Source organism: Natator depressus, chromosome 21, assembly GCF_965152275.1.
Source record: "Natator depressus isolate rNatDep1 chromosome 21, rNatDep2.hap1, whole genome shotgun sequence".
Classification (NCBI taxonomy): Eukaryota; Metazoa; Chordata; order Testudines; family Cheloniidae; genus Natator; species Natator depressus.
The window spans coordinates 11,443,863-11,461,331 of record NC_134254.1 but is presented as its reverse complement, the minus strand read 5'-3'; the positions used below and the strand labels follow the sequence as shown (position 1 = coordinate 11,461,331).

General features: G+C 52.1%; 1 protein-coding gene across 1 annotated transcript in view; it reads left to right on the top strand.

Moving 5' to 3' along the window:
- TEAD3 (TEA domain transcription factor 3) overlaps positions 1-15,257 on the top strand; it is a 52,522-nt gene extending 37,265 nt beyond the window's left edge. Inside the window, exons 4-13 of the mRNA XM_074935835.1 lie at positions 2,697-2,759; positions 6,287-6,298; positions 6,882-7,019; positions 7,475-7,518; positions 8,372-8,433; positions 10,528-10,661; positions 11,051-11,224; positions 12,864-13,004; positions 13,568-13,720; positions 15,137-15,257. Coding sequence (XP_074791936.1) covers positions 2,697-2,759; positions 6,287-6,298; positions 6,882-7,019; positions 7,475-7,518; positions 8,372-8,433; positions 10,528-10,661; positions 11,051-11,224; positions 12,864-13,004; positions 13,568-13,720; positions 15,137-15,250 — 1,035 coding nt within the window. The 3' untranslated portion in view covers positions 15,251-15,257. The remainder of the gene's footprint in view (positions 1-2,696; positions 2,760-6,286; positions 6,299-6,881; positions 7,020-7,474; positions 7,519-8,371; positions 8,434-10,527; positions 10,662-11,050; positions 11,225-12,863; positions 13,005-13,567; positions 13,721-15,136) is intronic.
- Positions 15,258-17,469: the final 2,212 nt, after the last annotated feature.

The following is a 17,469-nucleotide window of genomic DNA, read 5'->3' as shown; positions in this document are numbered from 1 at the left end:
AGTCCTGTATCCATTTCCATGACCGTGTCTGTGAGTGCTTCTGGACCAGTCCAGGGACGGAGCTGATTGTCCATAAGCCTTGGAGAGGCTCTTTTCATTTGCAACAGGTCTGGTTGCCAACAGCCATCCCGCTGCTCCCCATGCGTGAAACTCCCTCTGGCTGTGTCCAGTGCATGCACTGTGATGGGATTAAAAGAGCGGGTCACTGGTGCTGTGACTGGCTATGGTTTGTAGCGGGGTTCCTGCCAATGTGAGGGGGAAAGGAACTTGGAAATCTGACTTTTGCTCCCCGCTGGCTTGTGACAACAGGTAGCTCTAGACTGGCTGGCAAGAGGAGCTGTGATGGGGGGCAGGACAGTCTAATGAACTGGGATTTAGGAGACAAGGGTTCGATCCCCAGCTCAGACACAAACACCTTGTGGAAATCATTAATCTACCCTTGTGCCTCAGCTCCCCATCTGTAAAATGGGGATAACAGCACTGCCCTACCTCCCAGGAAGGATAAAATCCATGAGTGATTGCTACTGCATTGATGGGGGCAGTATAAGCACCGTAGATAGACATATTGATTGATAATAAGGTGCTTGGATCCCACCGGGGGGAGGGCTGTCTAGAGACATGGATAGACTGAAGGCCACATTGGTGCCATGTAGAAGAACTTTTCCTGTGTGTTTAAAGCTTTGAAATGATCCCTTGAAAACTTATCTGGGCTTGGCAGTAGGTGGGGGGCAGGGGAAGGTGCCGCTCAAACGGATGAATAGAGGGGAATTTTGTTAGGGAGCGTGCAGCCCTCACTGGGTCCCTCTGGAGACAGAGGTTTGAACCAAGAGCAAACTGAACCTGGTGATCTCCATCAGAAATGTTCCTCCATGTGTCAGAGGCACCTCGATGCACAGCAGACAGTCTCTGCGCTGAAGAAGCAGCCTAGGGGCTGGGACTAGATGCAAGAGAGCAGGATGTAGGGGCAGCTGATGGTCAGAAGGGAGCGTGTGGGAAATGACGCCACTTTGCTGCACAGACCCTGCTCCCAAGCTGGATTTAGTGTCGCCTGCTCCGTAGCATGACACAGATGAGGCCGAAATTTCCAGCTCTGGGTGACCCAAGAGAGGTTCCTAACTCTCCACTTGGTGCCCGCTTCCCCTTGAATGCTCTCTTTAACCTGTATTAAGTGCATATCTGTTTCATCGGGTATTTAAGTGTGATGCTCGGAGTACCTTTCCCAAGCCTGGAGAAGAGCTCTGTGTGGCTTGGAAGTTTCTCTCTCTCACCAACAGAAGTTGGTCCGATAAAAGCTAGCACCTCGCCCCCCTGGGACCAACACAGCTATAACGACACTGCACGCACCTGATTTTCCAGGGTTGACAGCTCTCAGTGACCTCAGTGAGGGTTGTGGATTCTCACAAAAGCAGCCGCCTTTTATTTAAATGCCCAGACTTGGGGCTTGTCTACGCTTGACAGCGCTTCCGTGTAGACACTCAATGATGCCAGGGGTTTTCCTGTCAGCATAGTTAATCCATAAGAACGGCCAGACTGGGTCAGACCAAGGGTCCATCTAGCCCAGTATCCTGTCTTCTGACAGTGGCCAGTGCCAGGTGCCCCAGAGGGAATGAGCAGAACAGGGAATCATCAAGTGGTCCATCCCCTGTCGCCCATTCCCAGCTTCTGGCAAACAGAGGCGAGGGACACCATCCCTGCCCACCTCCCCGAGAGGCAGTAGCTAGGTCGATGGAAGAATTCTTCTGTCTACACCAGGGGTCAGGTGGGCATAACGACATCGCCCCGGGGGATGGATTTTTCCCAGCCCTGAGTGACGTAGCTGGGTCGACTTCACTTTTTTGAGTGAACCTGGCCCTGAAAATTTTTGCCTATGTTTTTCCTCTTCTTTGCACAGCACAATTCACAGAGAGGTTGGGGAGCCTGCCGGAGTCTGTTCCAGCTCCTGCATCTTCCATGGAATTATTAGCTATGCTGCAATTGCAGGGCCATATTCTGCCAGGCATGGATTGGCATGGCCATGTGGAAGGCCAAAATTTGCCTTTCAGAAACTCCCTCCATGACAGTGACGCACGAGAAGGAAAGAGCCCAGGCTGAGCATGCCAGGCTGGCGGTTAGAAAAACCATCTCTGTGTTGGTCAGATGTGTGCCCCCTTTGCTTAGAAGCCGCCAAGAGCCTTGGCGTCCACACCACCGTTGGTTGCAGAGTTAGAACCACACTGCAAAATGAAACAAGAGGGGTGTGCTCGCGGGGCACATGCCCGCTCTATGGGCCAGATCCTCGGCTGGCCTAAACCGGTGTAACGTTTACACCAGCTGAGGATCTGGCCCGATATTTTTGGCCACTGGTGCTCGCGTTCCATAGGAGGAGTGCTAGTTCTCCGGAACCTCGGCCAGGCCAGGAGCCTCCGCTGACCCCCGGGCTGGCCCCGTGTATCTCGAGCGCAGCGGAGTGCGGGATCATGTCTTCATTCTCTTTGTGTTTTCCTTTTTGAACGGCTTGGCGGGCACTAGGTGTCCAGCCATATACAGGTTCTAGCTCGGAAGAAGGTGCGGGAGTACCAGGTTGGCATTAAGGTACGTTGGAGACCCTGCCCATGCGTCCGTGGTGTGTGAGCATGGGGCAGCCCCTCTCCTTCCTCTCCTCTGCTCTGGTTGACGGCTCTGCTGTTTTCCCCTCTCCTTCTGCTTTCTCTCTGCAGGTCTCTAGCCACTTGCAGGTTCTAGCCAGACGGAAATCTCGCGAGATTCAGTCCAAGCTGAAGGTACGCGCTCCCCGGCTTCCCCCCACCTCCCGCTTGCCCCCGAGCAGTGGCCGTGCTGACAACTAACACACTCAGCTCTGTGGTGTGCTGCTTTCTCTTTCCTTTTTATGTCTTTCCCCGACTCCCTTCGTTCCTGGAACCAGACACTCCCTGGGGAAGGGGTGGCAGGAAGAGACTGCAACAGGATCTCTCCAGCTGGAGAGTCTAGCTAGGAAGCTCCTGAGGTCAGATAGAGGCCTCCCTGGAGAACCTCCTCCCGTGTGCCCTTTGCAGGATGGTGAGCGCTGTGTCCATGTTGGGACCTGCTTTGCATGGAGCGGGGAGTGTAACGGTGGTAGGTTGCAAGGGCTGGCCAGAGCCTGAGTATCCCAAAGGCAGTAACATAGCGAGCAAGGCTCTTAGGCTTTCCACTTAGTGCTCTTCTTCCTTCCCACAAGCTCTTGCGCTGGGCAAGGCTCTGCATGTTTCCCTGTAGCTGGGAGAGTCAGGGCCTCCCCCAGGCTGCAGAGATGCATCAGAAGTTGGCCGCGGCAGGACCGTGAGGGAGCAGTGCAGGCTGGAGCCTAACCTAGCCAGGCGCTGCTCCAGACGAGTTTAGTAGCACTGGGCTAGGGGGTCAGGACAGGATGCTGGGCACCTCCCCAGTTGAAGCCATAACGTCCAAGGGGCGGGCATGAGATGCAGAGCTCACACCTGTGCCTGAGGCTGGGGGCTCGGAGCAAGGGGCTTTGCAGGGTGATGCTCCCCCAGCAGATGCTGATGCTCATGGGTTGGTCCCATGGCTGTGCAGAGTGATGCTATTCCAGCTGGTTCTAGTGCACTCGGGCTGCGTGGGCCACTCTAGCCCAGAAGGTGTCGGGGTGCTCAGGCTATGGGGCCCGCACGCTGTGATGCTGCCCCCCACCCCTCCCCATAAGGAGACGCGTGGGTGTTGGGGCCTGTGCTTCTAGTCTGTAGGGGGACAGTTGGGCTGTGGGACCAGCACAGGGAGATGCCGGGTGGGGGATATTTGAGCCACAGGGCTCATACGGTGGGACGTACTCGCTAGTGCAGGGATGCTCAGCCAGGAGCTTTGGGGGCTTCCCATGGAGACCCTGCTCCAGTTCATTCTGGCTGCCTAGAGGTCATGCTAGGGATCCAGGAGCCAAGGGAGCAGAGCAAGGATAAAACTGGAATGTTGTCTCTTCTCTGGTTGGCTTTTCTTTCTCTCCTTCCCTCTTTCTAAGTGGAGTTTGACTAACCTTTCAGTAACCGTTTCCACTGTGTGTTCTCTGTATTGTTGTTTGCTGGGTGCCAGAGGCACATGTGGGTGGGGTGGTATCACAGGGCAGGGTGCGGGGTGGGGTTTTGCAACTGAAGCTGAAACGAAAGTTCTCATCAGGATGTTCCTCCTTTTGTGGTTGTTGTTCATTTTGTTTTGTGGGAACCCCACCATCGGGGCCCCATTGTGCCAGGCACGGCACATGTGCACACGCTTAACTAAAAGACCCTGCCCTGAAGAGCTCGAGTAGGAGACGAGAGACAACAGGTGGATGCCGCAAACAGAGGGGAAGAACGCACCATAATAGTGCAATAACTATGATTAGCCTGCACGGCGCAGGGGCCACTCCCAGGTGACGGAGAAATCTCTCTGCTGGTCCATATGCATTTGTTTGTTCCAGTACCCTCTGTCTTCCTGTCCCATTTAACAAGTCCAGGCAGAAAATCCCTGTAGAATTTAATAGGGAATTCTGTCCCTACTGTAGAGTCTATAGGATTGTTCAAAAGAACCTAAAGAGAGGCTCTGGCTTGCTGTTAAATTCTAGGGTTTGGGAGTCATTTCTATAGCTCCCTATCAATTTAGTCCCTATTAAATTCCATCTGACTTTTCCATAAGGACAGTAACTCCTCTGGCCCCTGGGGACTCTCAGTAACTGGTGCGGAAGGAGGCTGTACTTAACAAGCCCTGCTTACTCCATTACAAGGGGCACTTGAGGGCAATTTTGAAAGGGCCAACAGGGCCTTTGTGTGGAACAGCCGTATCTCCATTTTGTGATCCTCTTTGAATACAGCCACGTCCGACTGCCTTTCAGTTCTCACTATGCCTCAAACATGTGTCCGTGCACATTGCTCTTTTGCGCCCCACGTACAGGACTGTGTAATATTGATTTTTAAAATACATCCATCTCCTGAGTCTCTGGGGGCTCTTAAAATTGGTTCAAAGTGAATCGGCCAATCAAGCCTCAAGTTAAGCTCTGAGGCGGAAAAGCAATATATGATCTGGTGATCAGGGCATACATACATAATAAGCACACTAGGACAGTGGTTCTCAAACTTTTTTTACTGGTGACCCCTTTCTGATTGCGACCCCACCCCTTATAAATTAAAAACACTTTTAAATATATTTAACACCATTATAAATGCTGGCGGCAAAGCGGGGTTTGGGGTGGAGGCTGACAGCTCATGACCCCCTGAGGTGTCTCGACCCCCAATTTGAGAACCCCTGCGCTAGGATGACCACAGATGCGCTGGGAAAGATTGAAGAACCCTCTGTTCCTGCTGAGTGAGCCAAATAGTTATTGCAAAAAGGAAACCTTGCTCCTTTTGCCAGTTGCCTCATATAAACACACAGACATCTAGGGACAGATCTTCTAGTGTTCCGCAACCACGCACTGGGCCCGTCTGAAAATGTGGCCACTTCGATTTCCTGGTTTTAACCCTCTCCCTCCTATGGCTCCTTCCCAGTGACCCTGGAGCTGAGCATGATAAGCAGAGGTTACGTCTGACGCCTGTTTTCTCATTTCACTTTGCCAGCTTTAAAACTTTTAAGAGATGGTGAATGGGAAAGGCTTGATTGTATTCAAAACACAGAAGATCCAATAGCCCAAATGAGGATCTATGTGCAGGCCTGGAAATTCACAAATCAATCCGTCGTAAAACAGCTGAGAATCATTTCCTCATACGCATCCCTTTAAATCCCCTCTACCCAGCACTCTTCCCGCTCCTATCCCCGCTCAGATGTGCACATCCACTCGGTTCCCAACCAAATACATGGTTTCCACCTTCACCCCCCCCCCATCAAAATGGTTCCAGCGCCCCTGTTTGCATACAGCCATGCACATCTCATTCCCCGCCTTTCTGCTGTGTGCACGTGTAGAACCGTTGCTGGTGCATACGTCACACACGTACATGTGTGAGCTGGGTACGGTTGCTTCATGCCCAGCCAGCCCGGGGCTCCCTATCCACAGCTTCACGTACGAGTGCAGCCTATTCTGCTATTTCACTGGCGGCCCGTGCACTACTCAGTGGGGCCTAACTGAGAAGAGGTTACCAGCCCGCACGGATCTGTTGTGCCCATTCCCAGGGAGACCAGGTCCATTAGAAACCACCCAGGTTTAGATCTGGTTTGTTTCCAAAGTCAAACCCGTCTTTCCTTGGTTCTTCGAAGGGTCAGTATGTTAATGACTCCTATAAGGGTACAGACGTGCCTCTGCTCTGGGATTGTTGCAAACATACTAACCGTTGCTATTCCTTTCTTTTACGTACAGGCCATGAACTTGGTAAGTAGTGCTTGAGTTTGCAGTTACTTTCTTTAAACTTCTCTTTATCCCTTTAATATTCCCTGGCCCTCTCCCATGGACAGAGACCCCCCGCCCCCAAGGAAAAATCCCTGGTATCAGTGACTCGATGGGGGGGTGTTTTCTCTCTGAGTCAGGACCCAACCAGTACTGCTAAAGGTGCCCTCTCACATGTGAGACTTAAAACCGAGGCCCGGGCCACTTGTGCTCGACAATCCCTTGGGATGTTAACATGAGCAAATTCCAGTCTGGGGTGGGGGGCGTGGGGGGGTGGTTTCTGTTCTCCTTCCCGAGTTCCCCCTGCTGTTTCATTATTCTCCGTGACTTCCTGTCCTAAACTGTTGTGTAACAATGCATGGCAATGATAAACAGCTGCCATGCTCCACCCCAGAGGTGGCTGAATCTCAGGGGCAGTTGAAGGGCTCCCTTTGCGTGTATAGATCCAGTTTGTAAAGTGTGTTGGGCTCCTTTGCACTGAAGGGGGTAATCGGGGTTGGTCTGTCTCCGTCCCTGTCCAGTTTGGGTTGGTAACCATGCTTTCTGTTCCTCCTCTCCTCTCTCAAAGGACCAGGTCTCGAAGGACAAGGCCCTTCAGAGTATGGCCTCCATGTCATCCGCACAGATCGTATCCGCCAGCGTCCTGCAGAACAAACTCAGCCCTCCTCCTCCTCTTCCTCAGGCGGTCTTCTCTGCTCCCCCCAGGGTAAGGGACTCCGCTCTCCCCAGGTGGAAGAAGGCTCTCCTTGTGTTCCCAGGCCAGCAGGATCTGCCACATGGAATGGGCTAGGAACACTATCTAGGAAGGAGGTCGCAGGCTCACTTGCCACACTGGGATTTGATACAGGGAACAGCAGGGGAGGGGTGGCTGCAAGGAAGTTCACAGCTACTCCAGTCCTAGGCTGTCCCGACAGGCAGCTTTGTTGAGGAAAGGGGCAGGAGACTTGACCCTTGGGGAGCTCGCAGCTACGGCCTTCCCCTAGCGGATTTCCTGCCGAAGACGCAGTGCCCAGGTTGGCTGTAAACTTGCTGTGTAACCTTAAAGCCCCTCGAGCTGTTTAGTGACCTGCTCAAAGGGGCAGTAAGATGCGTCGTAGGGTGTTGGGATGTGCTGCTGCTAAGTCCCTGACTATTCCTTTGTGTGTGCTTTTGTTTCCCCAGTTTTGGAGCGGGTCTATCCCAGGACAGCCTGGACCCTCTCAGGAGTAAGTAAAGAGGCACCTCAAGTCTCAATCAGACCGTATTTATGGCTGCTGATGCTTTAATATGACTTGGTTTTCTCCCCCCAAGTTCTTGTCAGTCAGAGATCAGGAAAGCAGTGTGCTGTTATGGGGAGAGCAGGGACTGGGGGGGCCAGGTCTCCTAGGTCCTATGCCCAACTCTGCCAGCTTAGGCAAATCACTGGTGTGCATGTTTTTAAATCTGCATGTGAGCAGTGTGTGGAGAACAACCTGATGCATGCAGCCAGCTCCCGTGTAGTCAGGAGAGGGTCAGAAACCTGTGTGCAGAACTCCCCACTACCTCTGGGGTGGGGGGTGGGGAACGTTTTTCTGGCCACTGCCCAGGCTGAGTGTGTTGATGGATGAAGGACTGCTGTATCTCTGGCCTGGGGCTGTGGCGATGATCCACCAACATCTGGCTGCTAATGACTTGCTCCTGATGATCTCTGGGGTCCAGCCAGCGCTGGTGTCTGGCTAATCGCTGTGTGCACTGAGAACGTGGGCCTCCGGATGAGCTGCATTTATACTAGACTAAGGGGGTGTGTCGGGAGGAAGGATTGGATGTATCCCAGTTGCTGGGGGAGAGTGGTGGGAGGGGCGCAGAAGGCCTCTTCATTTGGGGAGGAGAGAGCGGGGCAGGCAGATGTGGGGAGATGAGAATTAGCAGTTGCTCTCTGTGTGCGTGCACAGAGGCACACCATGAGGATTTGGATATAGATGTTCTTGTCTTAATTGTCCAGGAAGCTCCCTACGGAGAGGAGGTGGGGCAGGGGGGTGGGTGTTCGCTTTATAAACGAGATTCGCATTAACCTGCCTAACGATGCACTTTGTTTTTCAGCATTAAACCATTTGCACAACCAGCCTACCCCATCCAGCCACCAATGCCTCCATCACTAGCCAGTAAGTGGGTCACTTTCACTGGTGGCCAGGTTTCCACCAGTGCATCGCCTCTTGGAGGCGCAGAGATATTCGTTTGCTTGCCTTAATTGCCCTGCCCTTGGCTCCTCCCCCAGAGGAAAACTCCACCACCCCGGCTTCTGTCCACTGCTCATGTGCATGTTCACATATGCATCTCTGTGTCCTTCTGCTATGGCCACCCGAGCTCTAACTTCTGAGGGGCTGTTTCCTCCTCTTTCCATCACCTCCTGCACCAGGGATTCACACTTGACAGCAGAATTCTCTCTTTTGCATCAGAGGCGCCACCCCAGCTACCAGTCCTTGAGAACTGGTCCCCAACCTGCCCCAAGCCCAAGATACTAGGGTGTCACCTCCGCATCATAGTCTGTAATTCACCAGGGTGCAAAGCTCCCAAGACTGCCCCTGATCCTGAGTCTCCGCAGTCCGCTGGGACGAGAACCTGCCCTGTTTAATTCTGTTATGAGCAACACTCTGCCACCCGGTGGGCCCAGAAATAAAGCAACCTCCCAGCACACCCACTGACCCTTCAGCCTTTCCAAAGGTAACACAGCGTGGCTCTTTATCCCTCCCTTGTGGCTAGACCACGTATAGAGGTTAGTGTGTCTGCTACTGCTTCCAAGGTAAGGGAGTCTGTTCTTTAGCCCACGCTGTAGAGGCTCATGATCTTGGCTCCAGAAGTCCTAGGTTCAATCCTTGTGGGTAACCCAGCCAGCGGCATTGTTACATATTGAACAAGAAACACAGGTGGAAATCCCCCGTTATCACGAAGTGTAATCTCATTAGCCAGGAAGACCAGTTAGCCACAACAGATCCCAGGAGGGCTGGTAGCCAAGACCAGCGTTCCTCTAAGGCAATGGTTCTCAACCTTTCCAGACCGCTGTCCCCCTTTCAGGAGGTTGATTTGTCTGACGTATCCCCAAGTTTCACCTCACTTAAAAACGACTTCCCTACAAAAGCAGACATAAACATACAAAAGCGTCACAGCCACGAGTACTGAGAAATGGCTGACTTGCTCATGTTTACCATGTAATGATAAAATCAATCCATTGGAATATAAATATGGTACTTACGTTTCAGAGTATGGTATATAGAGCAGGTTCTTGTCTGTGTGAAATTTTTAGTTTGTACTGACTTTGCTAGAGCTTTTTCTGTAGCCTGTTGTAAAACTAGGCAAATAGCTGGATTATGTGACGTACCCCCGGAAGACCTCTGCGTACACCAGGGGCACGCATACCCCTGGTTGGGAACCACTGCTCTAGGGGAAGGGAGGGCAATTGTTATTGACAGTGCTGCGGTGCCGACACACCTCGATCAAGAATCAAAGCCCCGCGGTGTTAGGTGCTGTGCGTGTGTGTAATTTAAATAACCGTCAGCCCCCGTCCCCAAAAGTTGACCATCTTAGCAGGGATGGGAGAGTGGGGGATTTCCCTGGCGGGACAGGCCTCTGTTTTCCCCCAGTGTTCACAGAAAGAGCGAAAGGCTTAAACACGCAGAACTCAGTCTGGAGCTGATGTGGGTCTCACATATCCGAAGGGAGTCAGCACCATGGGGGGTCAGCGTGTGCAGGCTGAGAGTCGGACTGGGCTGTACGCCAGGGGGAGCTTCCTGGCAATGCTAACACGCTGTGGCTCTGTATCCCTCTCTAGTGGTAGACCACATAGAGAGGTGTGTGTGTCTGCCACTGGACTAGGCCCCCAAGGAAGGGGGTTGGCAGCCCCATTGCATGACACTTCTAGAGCCAGACTGGAGGTCCCCGCCGAATGCCCCGCTCTTACGGCGCTCCAAGTTATCGTGTGTGTGCTACGATGCAGCTGGAAACCGCTGTCCATGTTCATGCTGTCACCGCAGCTTACGTACTGCATGTCAAGTCAGTGCACAGCAAACCTGCCATCTAGACCTGCCCTTAGCGTAGGAAACCAGCCCAGCGTTGGCTAGGAGGAAGGGTGGCTGGGCTTGCGGAGACCTGCCAGATCTCTTTCCGCATCGACGTTGCGGGCACAGGTTTCCCTGAGCTTCCCCAGGGGGGTGGTGGGTTATCCCATGGCTTGCTGGATGGTCTCTCCTTCTCCGTTCTAGGTTACGAGCCCCTGGCTCCTCTCCCACCAGCTGCCTCGGCCGTGCCCGTCTGGCAGGACCGCACCATCGCCTCCGCCAAGCTGCGGCTCCTGGAGTATTCAGCGTTCATGGAGGTGCCGCGGGATGCTGAAACGGTAACCCTGTGGGGGGCGCTGGGAGTTTTGACCCCTCACCCTGCCCTTCCAAATAGACTGACGGGGATGGGGATCCCAGAGAGCAGAGGGGGCATTTCTGCTGTCCCTATGCTTCTTAGCACCAAGCATCGGTGCCCAGGGACAGGTCTGGTGTCCCCCAGAGCTGTCCCTCCTATGCCCCTGTGCAGCAGAGGGGAGTGGAGAATGATTCTAGGCATAGCTTGGGTCCCTGTGATCTCTTAGCCCAGGTGGTGATCGGAGGCTGAAGGGCTCTGGGTTCCGGCGTCTGACACAGCATCGCTGTAGTGGCTGTGGTTCCGTGGTGTGCATGCGTCTAGGGCAACCGATGACAGCTCCCACATCGCTGACCCTTCCTGCTTCCTCTACAGTATAGCAAACACCTCTTCGTGCACATCGGGCAGACGAACCCCTCGTACAGCGACCCCCTGCTGGAGGCCGTGGACATCCGTCAGATCTATGACAAGTTCCCTGAGAAGAAGGGGGGCCTGAAGGAGCTCTACGAGAGAGGACCCCAGAACTCCTTCTTCCTTGTCAAGTTCTGGGTAAGAACCATGCTCCCACCTTCCCCACAATGCCCAGCTGTGTGTCTAGAGCCCCTTGCAGATGCTCCCACACACTGTGGTGGGCAGGAGCTGGCAGACCTGTTTGTACAATGATCTGAGTCGAGCCAGAAGAAGTTTGTTCCCCGGCAGAAGCCAGGGTGGCAGCTAGCAGCTGTGGACAGACATGCAGGGGCTTTTATCAGCCATATCACCTCGGGGGTGATCCTACCTGTCCTTACAAGCCGCACCAGCTTGGGTTGGGTCCAGGCTTGGGTGGGAGATCTTCCAGGGTCACTAGAAACGGCAAGAACAGGTGTGGGTGAGTCGGAAGATGGGCACACTTCCTTCCCAAGTCAGTGCAGTGCTGGGAGGGGGGCTGTGTTGGCAGGGGGCTCTTCCCTCTAAGGCACTGCTGAACTCAGTGACGTGCCATCTTCAAAGCTGCCATTTCAGCCCCAGCCACGTGCTTCTGCCTCCCACTGCAGCCAGTCTCCCCATGATCCCCAAGGCTCCAGCCTTCACTGGAACGTCAGCCCTGCTCAACGAGTGTGGAGGGGGTGGGGAACAAAGGCGCAGCCGACACTGTTGGCACAGGAGGGAGACCGTCCCTCATCCTGTAAGCAGTGGGTCAGTCTGCTCTCTGTCCCTCTCTGCCTGCAACCCCGGGCCTGGGAAGAGGGGGCATGAAGAGCCCCTGGAATTGTATCCCCCTTCCAGCCTGGGAACAGAGAGAAGAGGTGCCCATTCCAGTCGCCCTCCCTCCCCCCCAGGCCCAGGAGCGGGAGGAGAAGAGCCTCTGGAGCTGCAGGGAGGGCAGAACTGATGTGGGGGCTGGGAGGGGAGGGCCACGTAATTAATTGCTGAGCTGGAGGAAGGGCAGGTTGTGGGGAGCAGGGAGGCATGAAATTAATGAGTTAGAATGTGGGGGTTGGAGAGAAGCTGGAAGCTCTCAGCCATGAGGGAGCAACGTGTCTCCCACAGGGGGACAAAAATCTCCTTCCTCTATACGTTTGGGGGAGCTGGCTGCACTAATTGCCTCCACCCCACACACGCTGGTGCGGCATGAGGGAGTTCAAAAATCAAGACCGACTAAAACACACACTATCTTTTAAAAGTCTCCTGGTTTGGGGCGGGATGGGTGGGTCTGAATCCAGATTTCTGACCTCTTAGTGTTGTCCGTACTGTGTCCTCCTGAGACAGGAACGGCCTCAAGGGTGAGGACCTTGGTTTTCAGATCCGGCAGCAGTGTTTGCAAGAGCAGAGGTATTTAGCTCTGATGTCCTGGCCAAATGCCAACGGGGGTAACTACCTCCTGCCTCCCTCAATTCTCTCCCCAGCCCGCTGGGCTGCAGTGGCTTATATGGTATTCTCTGCTTCCTGTCCTAACCTAGCGTGCACTCCTGCAGCACGCTGTTCAACAGCTTCTGTCTTTCTCCCCAGACGTGGTTGCATTTCAGGAGGGGCTGACGTGCTCTCTGTGCCTTCAGTCCGTCGAGAAAGATGGTATTTCTGTAAATCAGTGACTTTTTTTTTTACCTCCAGGTCCCTGTCCCTGAAAGCTCCACATTCTGAACCTTCCCACCTCCAGCCAAAGCTTAGCTCAATTCCTGGTAATGCCCTCCCTTTCCCTCTGCTTTAGGCGGATCTGAACAGCACGATCCAGGACGGTCCTGGGACCTTCTATGGCGTGAGCAGCCAGTACAGCAGCGCAGAGAACATGACCGTCACTGTCTCCACCAAGGTGTGCTCCTTTGGGAAGCAAGTCGTCGAGAAGGTAGAGGTGAGTCCCACGCCCATGAGGGAGTGCGGGCTAGTGGCTAGAGCACGAGACGGTGAGTCAGGCCTCCATTCCCAGTTCTGCAACTGGCTCCCTGTGTCCTTTGGTGAAGTCACTGCCCCTCTGCGTCTCCGCTTCTCCATCTGTAAAATGGGGAGGGTACCTACCTTCCTGGGGATTCAGAGCTGAATTAATAGAGATCTGTGCCGTTATTAATTATCATAGGAACGTGCGGTGCTGTGTCACAGGTAAAATGTGCCAGATGCTAACAGAATCCAGCCCCAAAGACCTAACAGCCTTAAAGGCACGATTGAGTGGAAATAGCTGGATGAAAGCTGCTCCTTAAACAGATCTGGGCGCATCTAGTACCTGAGCTAGTAAATTTCAGCCTTCTGCAGTGATATTATCCCAGTTCGCTTAGGCTCATGCTGCAGATCCCAGTGTCTTTGCTACCTACATCCTCCGTCCTGCATGCTCCTACTCCCGCCCGCTGCCTTGCACGCTCTGACAGCAGCCACATGCTAACTGTGTGGTAACACGGAGCACCTGGATCTATTCTTCTGCAGACAGAGTACGCACGGCTGGAGAATGGCCGGTTTGTCTATCGAATCCATCGGTCCCCCATGTGCGAATACATGATCAACTTCATCCACAAACTCAAGCATCTCCCGGAGAAGTACATGATGAACAGTGTCCTGGAGAATTTCACCATCCTGCAGGTACCCGACGTTGCCTCCTTTCTTCTTCTTCCATCCCCATTTTCCACTTCCAGGCTCACCATGCATAAGTGACGCATGACTTACTGATGATCACAATCATATGACCACCCTTTGTTGCATGTTGGTGCAAAACCCCTCCCCCGCATGGTTAAGACTGAAGATGTCCCCCCCCCCGGTTATAGACCAGGGCCTAAACTTTCAGAAGTGACTAGTTATTCTGGGTGCACTCCTTGGGTTGCCTTAAAGAACCCTGATAGTCAGACAGTGCTGAGCACCTGCTCTCTGGAAATCAGGCTTGTTTAAGGTGATTCAAGTTGGGCACCTAAAATCATTTTGAAAACACAGGCTCTAATTTCTTCAAAGCCATTTCCTGATCGAACCAGCTTTCCTAGAACCTAGAATTTTTACAGGCCACATCTTGTGCCGAGGTGGCCCTTTGGGGAAAGTTTGAGGCAAAATCACACAGGGATTTTGAGAGAGGTTTTTTTTGGGGGGTGAGGCGGGTTAATCCTTTTTTGTTCACACGAATTTTATCCTTCTAAAGCGCGTGTGTGTATAAAATACATTAAAATGTAATGTGAATAGACACTATAGAGACACCCATATTAATAAATATATATGCAGCTGTGTACCCCGATACACGTAATTCACTGGAGCTGGTCACAAAATAGTCCTCAAAACAAATACTGTTTAGATAAAACTGAAATTTGCTGAGAAATTGTGTCGATTTCAATGCCATTTCCCACAGAAAATTTATTTTCCAAATGAAATTTCTTTTGGAAATGTTTGTTTTGAAATGTATTTGTTTATTTGTAGATTTTATCATTTGTACATTATTTCATGACCGGTACTTAGTAGTGTAAAATATACTACCATATGTCAAGTCACAGCCTAATCTGACATCCCATGTCGTTATAGATTCTTACATGTCTTATCAGAACTAATGTAAAAAAAAAAAAAAAAGTAATATTAAAAACATTTTAAAAATCATATACATTTCTAAAGAAAAATTTCACTTTGAAATAAAATTTCAACATTTTTCCAACACTACTTTTTGGGGGTGGAATTTCTGTTTCATGGGAAGTTTTGCAAATAATTTGTTTTTGTTCCGGTTCAGAATGAAAACAAATTGTAAAGTGTCAAAAATGTCCCATGAAACAAAAGTTTGGCGTTTGCACCAGCTCTAGGTTTCACCTATGTTGTACTGGGGTAAGTGGCTTCACAAGGTACAAGCCAGCGGAGACTTGGGGGGGGGGTGTGTGTGTGTGTGTGTGTGTGTGTGTGTGTGTGTACATACATACATGTGGATACAGATCTATAAAATAAATTATCCACATGGTAAAACTGTCCCTTACAAGATAACACAGAACCCATCTCTGGACTCTCCTGACTCCTCTTTCTCTCCTATCCACCCAGGTTGTTACGAATAGGGATACCCAGGAAACCTTGCTCTGTATAGCCTTTGTTTTTGAGGTATCCACCAGCGAGCATGGCGCCCAGCACCACGTGTACAAGTTGGTCAAAGACTAGAGGCCCTGTGGGATGGGTGGGGCGTGGGGGGGGGAGAGGCCTTTGCAGAGAAGCTGCCCATGCAGGATGCCTCGGTGGAAGTCTTTTGAAAACGAGAAAAAGAAAAGCCAAAAAGACTGACTCACAATCAAAGATGTTTTCTACTTAGGAACAATTTTTTTTAAAAAAAGAAGAAGAAACCATAGAGCGAAAGGAGGGGCTCATCCAGAGCTGGAAGGGGAAAGACTTGGCCTTCGTCGTTCCTGAGGCCTACCGCCTGTGTGCCTTTCCTAGCATGCCGTCCTAGAGCAGCATGTTGCCACGTCGACCGACAACCCCTTCTTAATACCCAGATGCACCTCCTTGCTCAGATATAAATGATCGTGCGTCCCGGCCCAGCTCTGCCTGGCTTCGTTCTGATGAGTGGGTGGTGCTGAAATGGCCTTTCAGAGTGGGATGAGAAAGTGGATGCTGCCTGGTTTATCCAACAAGACATGGTCTGGTCTGGAAACGGGCAAGGGAAAGGGAGAATTTTTCTGCCCCACTCTTTGCAGTGGGCGATGTGCAAAGCCAGCATGGCCCACAGAGATGCAGGTCAGGTCTTTGTGTGTAACGTCCCCGTCAGTTAGTGGCAAGAGGGAATGGTGACTGTAAAAAGTGTTATCACAGCAATGGCACTGAGCACTGTATTTGTTTCAGGAGTGCAGTGATCCTGCAACACTGTCCCTGGAGCTGTGGTTATGGAGGTACCCACAGCAGTATGCCTGGCATTATGGTTTGTGTGGGAGGGCTTTGGTCCCATGGCAGTGTCCCAGACGTTGGGAATGTGGGTGCATCACCTTGGAGCGTGTGTTGAACCAGTTGAGAGAAGAGGGTCCTAAGTGCATGGCTGTGGGAGGTCAGAGCAGGTTGTGGGAGGACAGGAAGGTAGCAGAATGACAGGAAGGGGCTCAGCTGGAGAAAAGAGATCTCAGAGGCTATGGAGACCAGCAGTATAATGGCTGTACCCAGGCAGAGGCTGAGAGGCCTGGGGGGGAAAGTCCCTGGGCTGGGAAAGGTGGGATCACCCAGGAAATTATCAAACATCCCAAGCGACTGGAAGCTTTAAGCAGCTCTTGCCAATGCTTTGGCATCTGACTTCCTGGCAGAGACGCGGGAAAAGCTTAGACCAAAGCCGGAAGATCAGTTTAGCAGGGTATTAACTTTCCCTATCGCCTCCCATTGCTTTCCTGATCGTTCCTATCTGCAGGCAATGGAGTGGGGTCTACCCATCCACCACAGTGGTACCTTATAACCCACCTCACGTTATCCCCATTAGCCAAATCCACCGATGGTGTGAACCACACAACTCCCTGGACTTCAGGGGTGTCGCATTGGCTGAAATCTGGCCACATGGCTGTGACAAAATGGAAGGTGGTGGTATGGCTGGGGTACAGCTTAAAGGGACACTGTTGGGTAGTGAAGGTCCAAAATGTAGGGTTTGTCATTTAAAGGGGCAGTCGGGAGAGTTGTCCAAACTTGAATGGAAACGTTTTTTTCATAATTTTTTAAAATTAAGTTTTAAAATACATGTTTTTTTAAAGAGAGAGCGTATTTTTAATTGGGGTGGAGCTCTCCTGCCCCTGCAGCGTTTGCAGCCCAGCCTTGTGAAAGTGACTAGAACCAAGGTGAAACTGACTCGTACAGTGTCAGTTCAGATGCAGGAACACACCAACGAGCAAAATAAAAGGTGATGAATGTCCTCCTCTCCCGCTGAAGTCCATAGGAGTTTGGGCTCCCCGCACCATCCGGGCTCAGGCCCAGGGGTTTTTACTCAGTAGTGTTCCTCTAATTATTCATTTGTGGCTTAATAGTAAGTAATAGGGAAATGGCAACAGGATTGTGTTTTCCCCACCCTAATTTACATATGTAAATTTTCCATCTCTTCCTCTTTGGCATTTTCAGTCTGACTTTTTTCAGTTTATGCTTTTCCCTTGCCCCACCTGCCCTTCCCACACTTAACTGCCTCTCCTGTGCCCTGTCCAATCCCCACTGAGGGACGTGGCTTTTCCACTGAGGAGCTCGGAGCCTGTCACTGGACATGGGGATTTCCTTTGAGAACTTTGTGAGTAACGGGGGGGAAGCTATCTGTGGCTGCATTTCGGGGAGGAGGCCGTATTGCAGGAGGGAGTTAGGAGTTGGAACCTGCTTCTTTTGCCACTAAGGCGAGTGAGTCTGGTGGAGGCTGGAGCAAGAGAGAG